Raw genomic sequence first — 11,364 nt, 5'->3', positions numbered from 1 at the left:
CCGTTACCCGAGTGGCCACGGGTGAACCTGGCATGCAAAGGCACACATTCACCACAGTGAAACACAACCGGCGCAGCCGGCAAAACGAAACCCGGGTTTCTAGCTCACCCATCACGGCAGAATGGACCAAACGGCAAGTCTCCGTTTCAACTTTTTATCCACAACCAAAGCAGCCAGTGACTTCGTAAATTTTGTTGCCTTGCCTGTCACTGCCGAAATCGAAAACATCAGTGGTTGCAACGATACCACTACTATCTCTACCTGGTTTACTCTCGCGCCATAAAAAACAGAAACGCCTTGATTTTGTTCTGCATTTTTGCGATGTACATGATTGTACGTACATGCAATTACAGTACAACAATCATAATCATTGTAGTACGTCAACAGTCGACCGAGATGCTTTGCATGGCTTGACACTGGCGCAGTGATGTCGGAACCATGCACCACCACGGCTACATGTATACAGCACGATCCATAAAAATACACAATCATACACAGTTGCGAGGGCAAGACGCTCTGATCTTGCCCGAGGTCTGTGAGTGATCTTGCCCGAGGTCGAGACGCCCGAGGGGCGCAGCCCCGAGGGCGTCTCAACCGAGGGCAAGAACACTCACATGACCGAGGGCCAGATCAGAGCGGCTTGCCCGACGCAACTGTGTATGATCGTGGTTCATACATGGCCCATGGCCCACCTCCCGAACACTGACAACTATAAGCCTTTTTTCTTTGCTCAATGCTCAAGAACAAGTAGGTTGGTCGGGGACGTGGTGGCTACACAATCACTCCTTTGCTGACACGCGATGATCTTATCAATTTTCGCTTACATCAGTACATGAAGGCCTCGTGCGTAGATCTACTGTGCTACGCGCCTTGGCCAGCGCCCGGGCCTGCCTGGCCGTACGCTCATCGGAGTCATGGTCATGTTTTCACTGGCATTTTTTGAAACTGTATATAAGCGCGATACCACCTAGGGATGGAGGTCGGGGACGTGGTGGCTGGATCTATCGCTTTTTAGAAGAAATACTTGCAGAATTGCCAAAGCTCATGCGTACGGCCGCGGGCGCAGGCCTTGATTCATGGTCAGGTTTCACTTGCGAATTGTATATAAGCGCGACACCACCTAGGGGTGGTGGTCGGGGACGTGGTGATCGGATCTCTTGCCATTTTTTCCAATTATTTACTCCTCAGGTTAAGTCGTCCTTTCGTACTCGTACACTGTATATAAGCGCGATGAAGAAGAAGAATGTTTTGAATTGTTTTCAGGTTGTAGCTGTTTAGTTTTGTCACTCCTTTACTGACACGCGTACAAACCTGTTGTCAACATCGCCATTAGCTTGTAGAATACTACATATAGCCACCTTTGCTACCTTACATCATAGTACTTGTATGTTTATTACATCAATGAACAGAACTGAGCATGAGGTCATGTCTACAGGCATGCCCAATCTACACCTGCAAGGTCGACTGCCATTGTGCGCCACCCGCAAGGATAGGTGGTCTTCTCGTTGAACACTGTGACTGCAAAAGCAATACTGGCCAACTCTTTCGTTTGGCGGACGACAAATGTTCAATGTTGACCGTGTCGAGCACTTTATAATTTAGAAAATGGTACATGCGTATGCGCGCAGCAATGCTATTTTACTCCAGATCTTGACCGGCTGACTGAAGTTCTTGACCGGCTAAGCGGTCAGGATCGCCTGATCTTGACTGCTTATTCTGGTCGCCCATTGGCCGTCACCTGGCAACAAGCACGTGCCATGTATGAAACATGTTTTAAAACAAACAACACGTAGGGTACATTTCATGTTCACTGCATCATTGTGCATGTTTTTTTTCTTGCAAGCAATGTTATCGAGATTTCATTTCTTTTGAATAAAGTTTGCAGCGTCAACGACCTTTGTGTAGCGGTGATGACTGTTCATAATATTCATGATAACGCTGCATGCAGTGGAGCGTCCGTGTTCTAAAAAATCAGTATTATTATCTTAGGAGTTGAACGTCGTTTTCATGTGATAACCATCAGAAATCGTCATCACCCTGAGAGTTAGACCACGAAGGAATTATTATTGTTTATGGTTCGTCTGATGAGTGTTATGAGTGTTTTTGAAACACGAAACTCGGAGTAACGAGAACGATTTTTGGTCTCTGGTGTTCTGCCTTGTACGGTACCATGAAAAATGTGAACATTATTACTTTAGTACAAGTAGATCTAAAACTAATCCGAGAAACACTAATATTCTAAAGCCAGCACTATTGAAGGCGTGATTACATGAGCAGCGAGCAGTGTGAAAGCAAGACTGTAGATTGGAGAAAAGCAGGTCAGAAAGGTACATGTATGTGAGTGGGTATGGGGGTGTTGGTATGCTAAGTTTTCATGTGATGATTATCACGTGAAAACGACGTTCAAATCCTAAAAATAATATTGTTCCATTGTTTTCGTGGTGCGAGTGCGCTCACTTTATTTCATCCATACTAGGTTTCTTTTCTCCACGCCGACTTTTATTACTATGATTCGTTACACTTAATTCATCCAGAATTATTGGAAGAGTCGTCTGAAGACTGAAGAAACTGTTAAACGGTCGGTGCTTGGATGGCAACTGCACCATAGCTTTTTCCTATTAACACAGCCCTACTGGAAAACAGGTGGAGAACAAAAAGAAAAGAGGAAAAGGACAAAAGATAGCAGCTTAGTGGTAGAGCATCACTGGCCATACGCGAGAGTCCCTGAGTCCTGGTGGTGACAGTCAAATCGTTTCTTCAGACCTTTCCCCCTGCAACTTTCCCTCAACCTTGCAAAATTAATAAAAAAGAAATCGTTTTCAAACACGCACACTATAATCGATTCGTAGTACCATACAGTTTTTACACTATATTCCTAATGGTTAGTCTCAGGTTCCAGTATCAGTCGTCTGATAATTGCAGTAGCATAAAACTTTGCGTTACGACGAATCTAAATTGGCCCTCTTTCTTGTTCTCGTTTGAAACGCTCCGTAGTTTGTGCATCGAGCACTTTGTCGGCAATTCACCAAAACGTACCCCTTTGTAATATCATACAGTAGGAGTTGGTCACTCACTCATGGCCATCCATACAGAAAGGCTGTGGTTCCAGAGCCGCTGTTGTGACCTAGAGCAGGCGGCAAAGTTAACAGTGAAGAGCTATGGGACTTCAGTCTCCATGCTTTGCTCTGTCCTCACGCTCAGGCTGTCCGGGGACCTTAGAAATACACGGTCAAATCGAACAGAAGTCTCCAAAGCTGACTTCGTCTCGAATGCATCTGGACTCATTTCAAAGGAAATACTAGTGGCGAGGACAGGGCAGGACAGTAGCGGCGTTGGTGAGTGCCCACCACCTTTGAACACGTCCTCCGAGGGACGCAGGTAGGCGTTTCGCTTGTTGGAATCTTCCCCTGCGGCGGTGGGAGTAGTAGAGCCTTTGTAGGGCTGCACGGCACTCACTACCGGTGATACGGTTTGCTGCGTCCGTCCGTGGCTGGTCCCGGCCTGAGCACAGTTGACTTTCAATCCTGTGACGTGCTTCCCAGCCATTTCAGCTAGACCCTTTTGCGCTTCCTTGCCACGAATCATGTGCACAAATATCCCGAAGCCTTGCAGTGAATTGAAAATGGTGAACAGGTACTGCAGAACGAGGTGATCGTTGATGATGACAAGAAAGCCAAACAGCCAGGTAACACCCAGCAGTACCGAAAGAAAGACCACAATGACCAGTGCCGACGTATTGGTGATCCTGTTTGCACCTTTCATGTCTTCTCCAAGGTTCTTGTCGCTTTCGCATAATGAACGCGTGACTCTGTACAGTATGCAGATGTTGTACAGCAGTGACAGAGCCATCGGACTCACCAGTCCAGCGTAGAAGGCCGCGTCGTCGCCGATCCAGCATCTAAGCAGGTGAGAATGCACAGATTAATAATCGCTACAGGTCTGTTATCACGCTATGGGCAACGTGACCCTGGTCTGGTGAGAGATAGAGAGAGAGAGAGAGAGTGTGTGTGTGTGTGTGTGCACGCTCACGCGTATGTGTGTGTGTGTTTGTGTGTGCGTTTGTGTGTGTATGCGTACGGTACGAGTCTGGGACAGGGCTAGTGCAGCCTGTAAAGTCATGTGTGTTCTTAAATGACTGGATGATAGGTCCATGAGGGATTGCCCATCACCCCAGGGTCGAATAATCCCGGCCGACGTTTCTCATGCAAGCGGTCCCTTTGTTAGACATGCATTTGTGAAATTCCACATTCCTAAAAATGACGGTGCAAATGCGGCTCCTGAAGTAGAAGAGATAATGGACGTCTTGTGATTGTGCGCAAAGAACGGTAGCGTTTCCGTAACTTACATTCCTTCTTGCTTGTAAGCATTGAGGGATGTAGCTCCGGCTGTTATCCCAACTATCACCATTGGTACCACTGGACACACGAGAGCAGGCAAACGAAAGTGTTCTTCTTTTTTCATCATACTGGTTTTGTTTATCAGATACGGTATTCGCACAAATAGTACCTCTGGGGCAGAATTTTTTCAATGTCCATCACATATGGGGCACTATTCGAGAGAGGGCACAAGAGAGGGCGCAGGTTTTCCAAGGCTGGTACGCTTATGTTATCCCGCGTAAAGCAAAGAAGGCAAAGAAAAACAGAGCCTAAAGTTTCCTGTGAACTGTCACAATTCAACGGCAAGGGCAGCAGTTCAATGACACGTACACGAACATTACCAAAAGCACATCAAACGTACACAATCATGCACTTGGTTAGAAGCCCGGGGGGGGGGGGGGGGGGCACTATAAGAAGTACCGTATTGTCTCCATTATAAGCCCTGCGCTTATATTTTTTCAACCAGTCCGAAAATGGGCTTGTAGAAGCCAACTGACTTCCACAATACTGGGCATCATTGCCTGTTTGGTCTGCGATACAAGATAAAAAAACTACAATAACTTGAAGCAGTAACTTACGGAAGATACATAGTAGCGAGTAACGCTTCTGGTTGCGACTGGGCATGTCAAACACAATCACAATCTGCTTGTAGAGAAAGCTGGCATCTACTGACATCCACATGAAACTGCACAGCAGCAGGTAGTGAAGGACTATGGCCATCAGAGTGCAACCGGCGTGGCCTTTCTTCACATCAGTCTCGGCGGACAGCATTGCTGTGAACAGTGCCAGGAAGAGAAGGAGCGTGGCGCTGAGTCCAAGTATCATACGGTGGTGCAGGCTCTGGCGTAGTTTCCTAGATACGCAGCAGAGCAGAACAGGAGAATGAATTTGAAAACTCCACTACAGCTGTATTCATAAACATAATAATGGTGGTAACTACAGATTTGGCGACCCGGGTGCTCGAATCAGAAACGATTTGACAGGTGTGAAATTTCTCATCTGTAAATCTCAACAATGTCAGAATACACTTTTGGAGAGGCGATGGAACAGGGAAGAGAGTTTGGCTTGGCCCGCCCAGCAGGAATTCAGAACCTGGGTGCGCTACAACACAAGCTACAGTACGCAGTAAAATTGTCGTATTTCGTACGAATTTTTATTTGAAAATTAGGTGCTCGAATCAGAAACAGCAAACTTGTCAAATCGTCTCCCATTCAAGCACAAGGGTCTACCATGGTCTACGCTTGGTATGGCAGTTGAGAGCAGGGAGTAGTAACTTACTGCTTCCTTTTTTTAGAGCAAGATGGTCAGTGGAGACGCAGATTCAGCAGGTCTTTGGCAGCACCCTACCGTAGACCCACATCCTCGAATCAAGGAACCAGCAAAAAGTGGGTCGTGAGTATTTCAAAAATCGTTTACCGGGCAGCGCTGAAATTTGGCATACCGTTAGAGGGCCGTATGTTGATGGCATTCGTGAAAGCTAAACGAAACCGGAACAAGTTTAGGTACAATTTCAGGCAGTTTCTGTTTCGGTACCCTGACTCTGATTCGAGCACCCGGGTCAATGGCGGTAAACACTCACGTGCCCATAAATGCTCTTCATGGTGTAGCACTATACCGGAAAATGGCTCCATTACTCAGGGCAGTTAAATAGTGAAAATGTCCCAAGAAGAAAATTAATGACTGTTGTGCGTAGACATCAAATCAAGAGCCTCGCCCTATAGGCCAGTGATGCTCCAACAACGAACTGTACATTCAATGAAACATACAACAGCCTGACACCGTATCAGCCACAGGCATTACCCTCTACTCACGGAATAAGGACTATGACGATGATAGTTGCAAGCAGACCAAGCATTGATATGCCACAGCCAACAATCGACACGTACTTCAGTGCAGCCGTCTCGGAAGATGTGCTTGCCGATACAGTCCGAGTCTTGAAGGAAAGAAATGGGTAACAAAACATAAACACAGAGTTACATTGCAAGTTGCTTTACATTCATAATTTTTTATGTGAAAACGATGTTCAGTGCTTTGCAGACCTATGGGAACGAGCTTATTGGCTCGAATTCCTATCATTTACATTCATGATGGGTGTATAGCAGTGACTCCAGCAAATTCATCCCTGTTGACGGAAAACTCATTTACCCTGCGTATATAGTCAACCTAATCAGAAAAATGGTATTGCACGTGTCAATTTACTTAGTGTCAATTTACTTACAAACAGAACAGCAAAGTGGGTGAGGTGATTGCACTGGCACACAGGTCTTTTGCTTGTTGTTGTGTGGACTGTGGAGCAGCCGTCACCACTCCACCCGCCTCCTCCATCATCTAAGACACACAAACGAAGCATAGCGGCATGGGTCCGTGCATGCACACACAGACATGCACGTATAGGCACACAAGCATACACACACACACAGACAGACATACACACACACACACACACACACACACACACACACACACAGACATACATACACATGTACAGATGAAGGCATAATCTTAAACATACACATACATACACACATAATATCCACACACACACACACACACACAAATATCCACACACACACAAATATCCACACATACACGTACACACATATGCACACATGCAGACATGCAGGTACACAGATGTATGCACACACACAAACACACACACACACACACACACACACACACACACTCGACAAGAACACATCATAAAACCATCTACAACTTCAAAGGCCTACTGAAACCCACTGTGTAGCCATTCAAACGATACATGCTTGCCAAGCCATAAAGCATAAGCCCAAGTATGCTCAACAATTTTAAAACAATAATATTATAGCCAAAAGCATGCTGGGTTTGAGATCTGTCAAGAGCTGAAAGTCGTGTGGCAAAGTTTCTGGTAACAGGGCAGGGATGTACAAGTAGATTCGAACCGTGACCGTTGAATCACACATTTGACAGTACTGTACTTCTTTGTCACACATTACTTGGACTAGTTAAGATTGAGATTCCATAGAGAAACATTTCCACACAGAGTGAATGGTATGCAGGGAAGATCAGTACTTGCACTTGCTCACTGCCAAAACTGGTCACGTGGGTCTCCCCGGGAGAGGGGAGAGAGACTCAAAAGAAATCTTGGAAAGTTGACTCAATTGGCTATTGAACCGCCCAACGGCCGATACCCCTGAAACACCCCAAACTCTGGGTGGGCTTGAACATGATCTCTTCGGGCTCACCACGCATCAGGGTAACCATCCCGGGATCCAACTACAGGTATGAGAGGATGAACAGCTTAGAATGATTTTTCTGTGGAACTTACTTGCATCGAAATTCCAGAAGACACATTTCACAGCATCTATCTCACCCTGGAGCAAGTAACATCACAAATTCACAGTAAGAATGTATCTGAAAGCTCGCAAGGATAGTTTTAGCCGAGGAGAAAGAGCATATCACAAGCAGACTAAGATCGAAGCGGAATTGTTTTAGACAGCTCTACTAATCTCCTCAAAGATGGAGAAAAACGCAGCTTCTAAAGTTATGGGAGGTGATGAGACCAGAAGCCCCACCAGCCACCCACAATCCACCTGCTTTGATCATTAAGGATCCGTCGCATTCTTAAATTTGCAGAAACTCCTATCTGAATGATTCCCACTCAAGCCATAGCAAAGATACTATGCAGTCCTGATTTTAACTAAGATTTGAACAGCTCCATATTTGCCTGGTACGCATTGTTCGTGCATGCGAGTGGAATTTGATAATGGTTTGCAGACTTCACATGCGCCTTCAGTCAACTTCGCTTATAACGACACTCTGCGGGGCATCAACAAGGTGTCCTTATTCGCGAAGTGTCGTTATACCCGAAGTATCATAATATATGTGTTACAGTGGGATGGGACTTTGCTCTTGGCATGGAAATTCTGTCGTTATTCGCGAATTGTCGTTATGTCCGCTGAGTAGACGGTGAACCTCTTTCAGTAGTCTATGTATGGTGTTATGGCAAATCACTGCCGCTAGCCTTTGGGTGTCATTACGTTCATGGTAATTCCAATGCATGCCCGCATCAACGTGCCCTTCTTTGGTGTCAGTTATGCTGTGTGCACGCGTAGAGGTGATACATTTATTGTTCCTGTGTGGACCAGTCTAATCATAATTATTCCTGGCTGTTCTTTTGTGCTATTCATGCTATTCATGATGCATGTAGTAGTAGTAGTGCATCGTGTTGTGTTGTTATGCATGTCTCATGTGCCGTTTCCCGCACGCGCGTGAAACGGACTTCGCGGCTTGTAGTTTCTGTGCATAATTAGTTGAGTCGGCGTCTTGTTGTTTGGACTGGAGACTACACCGAGTTGTGTTCTTTTCGTTGTTTCAGTCAGTTACAGCTTGCAGTTATTCCTCTCGTGTAGTCCAGTTGCTTTACTAGTGTCTCATCCTGAAGTAAAGATTATTCGTTATTATCTCTGTGAGTCAGATTCCTCTCTCGTCTAATGGTAGCAGAGGATGGTTATCTTCACCTAGTCGGAAGTCCATCGGAGCGAGATGTCTGAACACAGCGACGATATCAGTCACGAGCGGAACAGGGTCACGGTAGGCGATGATGTTGGGCCTGGCCATGATGTTGAGCCTGGCGATTATGTTGAGCCTGGCGATTATGTTGAGCCTGGTAATACGGACGGCCAGGAAGAGCAAGTCAACGATGCTGTGGCCTCGGCATCTGCAGACATGAGAGTGGCAAAAATTCAAATGAAACGGCGCTTGACGTCGCGGCGACGAGGCTTGATTTTGCAGATCTGTGACGAGAAGTTGAGTTTGGATGCCGTGAGAGACGAATTCGAGGCAGTGCAATGGTTCGCCAACGAGGTGAATCAGGTGTTGGAGTCACTGGTGACGTGTTTTCAAGCCGAGAAAAAAGGCAAAGCAGTCGACGCAGCAATAACGGAGCTGGAGGAAGTGGCAGAAGCAATGGCGCACCTGGAGCAGCAGGTGGAGATGTACGAGGAGCAACAACATATTCGTGCGCGTCATTCCGCAGGGTTCAGTCAGTACCACCCTGTTATGCCATCAAGCTTTAACGCTGCTCACGACCCATTAGGTGGGGTGTCAGGAACTGCTCAGTCTGCGAGTTCTGCACAGTCCGCTAGACCGTCTTCCGCGCCTGGTGGCGTCAGTGCGGACTTCACTCCTGTCACAAGCAACACGGACACATCTGCAGCAAGCAACACATTCAGCACCAACAGGCCTGTCAGTGCCAGTGTCTCAAGTAAAAGCGCAATCACCTCACTTTCTTTGTCTGTAGGTGCACCCACACGCTCCAGCTCTACTCCACCAGTCAGTGTGAGTGCAGGGAGCAGTCACCACTCCAGTTCTAGTACCAGTAGTAGCCATAGCATCAGTTCCCGCACAAGTAGCAGTGCGCCAGCAGCAGCAGCAGGACCCACAGTGCCACTGAGTCAGGCCAGCAACACCAGCGCACCTGTAGCTGTACAAGCAACCAATAGCAATGTACTGCCCAGGCAATCAGCCCCTGTTCACTCCAGCAGGGTACACACAGCAGTCATGAGTGGAAGTAGCCAGAGACCAGCCCATACATTACACCAGTCTGTGGCCGCCGTCCCATTTGTACCTCGAGCCAGTTTCAGGCCTACACAGAGTGTGGCACATGGCCATGGCGGCAGCTACAATGGTCTACCAGTACCAACTCCATCGAGACCATCTAGTTTTGCTGCACCACCAGCTGGAGCCGCAGACGTCTTCAGCAAAATGAGAAGCATTTCAATACCCGTGTTTGATGGTGATAAGCGTGCCTATGAGTTACGGAAGGCCACGTTCCTGGCGTGCGTGGACAGTGCGCCAATCAGCCCAACCCTGAAGCTGTTGCAGCTACGACAGTATGTAGCGGGAGAAGCGCTAAGATGCATCGAGCGGCTAGGGTACGCCCCGGACTCATATCACAAGGCAATGGAACGCCTGGAACGGAAATTCGGAGGTACGCGGCGCCAAGTGATGGTGTACTTAGATGAACTGGAATGATTCAAGCCATTGCACGGAGATCGAGTCAACGCACAAGATCTGGAACAGTTCTCAGATTTGTTGGAAGTAGCCGTGACCAACTTGAAAGCAGCGGGTCGCCAATCGGAGCTAGAGGTGGGCACTCTGTACGCGCGAATCCAGCAGAAGCTGCCAGAAGACCTGCTGACAAGATACCATAGGTGGCTCTATGAGCATCAGCGCCCAGAAGGGGTGGAGGCGTTGCTCGAGTGGGTCAATCTCGAGGCCGACTTTCACATTACCGCCAATGAAGCCATCGCAGGCCTAGCACCTGGTCGCCATAGACATGGCCGAGAGCGCCCAGCAGCCCGAGGCCACTCATTCCATGCAGCAGAGTCACCCAATCCGACACCGGCAGCGTGTCCAGTATGCTCCCAGGACCATCAAGTGTGGACATGCAAAGAGTTCAAGGAAATGGACGTGGACAAGCGTTGGAAAGTGGCAAAAACACATCGGCTCTGCTATCGCTGTCTGGGCAAGGGCCACCGAGGTGCTGACTGCCAGCGGAAGAGAAAGTGTGGCGTAGACAAGTGCAGCGATACCCACAACTATCTGCTTCACAGGGCAGTAGCCATTGACACGTCTAGAGCCAGAAATGGCACGGAAAGGGGTCGCACCAGTGAGACAGCCAGAACTACAACCACTGCTAACATCGGAGCAGGCGCCAGACCGTTGTCACTGAGAACCTTGCCGGTCGTTTTACGAAACGGTGACCGCAACCTCAGGGTGAATGCGCTGTTGGATGATGGGAGCACCCAAAGTTATGTGAACACAGAGGTAGCGGACCAGCTCAACTTGCAGGGACCCATGAAACGGGTTTCGATCAGCACCCTCAACGGAGCAGTGGAGTCTTTCGAGTCAATGCCAGTGGATCTGCTGGTAGAGAGTGTAGATGGCAAGTTCATCAGTCCGTTCTCAGCCATCACAACTAGTCACGTCACAGGCACACTGAAAC

The 11,364-nt window shown here is 47.8% G+C and overlaps 1 protein-coding gene across 2 annotated transcripts in view; it reads right to left on the bottom strand.

The window, feature by feature from the left end:
* Window positions 1-2,042: 2,042 nt before the first annotated feature.
* LOC135829598 (uncharacterized) overlaps window positions 2,043-11,364 on the bottom strand; it is a 28,692-nt gene continuing 19,370 nt past the window's right edge. For both annotated transcript variants that reach the window (XM_065341990.1, XM_065341991.1), the window contains 6 exons: window positions 7,684-7,729; window positions 6,595-6,704; window positions 6,188-6,309; window positions 4,955-5,229; window positions 4,346-4,415; window positions 2,043-3,898 (listed from right to left, as the gene is read on the bottom strand). In XM_065341990.1, the coding sequence (XP_065198062.1) occupies window positions 3,157-3,898; window positions 4,346-4,415; window positions 4,955-5,229; window positions 6,188-6,309; window positions 6,595-6,704; window positions 7,684-7,729 (1,365 nt within the window). In that variant the 3' untranslated portion in view covers window positions 2,043-3,156. The remainder of the gene's footprint in view (window positions 3,899-4,345; window positions 4,416-4,954; window positions 5,230-6,187; window positions 6,310-6,594; window positions 6,705-7,683; window positions 7,730-11,364) is intronic.

The sequence above is a fragment of the Sycon ciliatum genome, chromosome 13 (genome assembly GCF_964019385.1).
Source record: "Sycon ciliatum chromosome 13, ocSycCili1.1, whole genome shotgun sequence".
Taxonomy (NCBI): Eukaryota; Metazoa; Porifera; class Calcarea; order Leucosolenida; family Sycettidae; genus Sycon; species Sycon ciliatum.
This window is presented reverse-complemented; position numbering and strand designations above follow the sequence as displayed.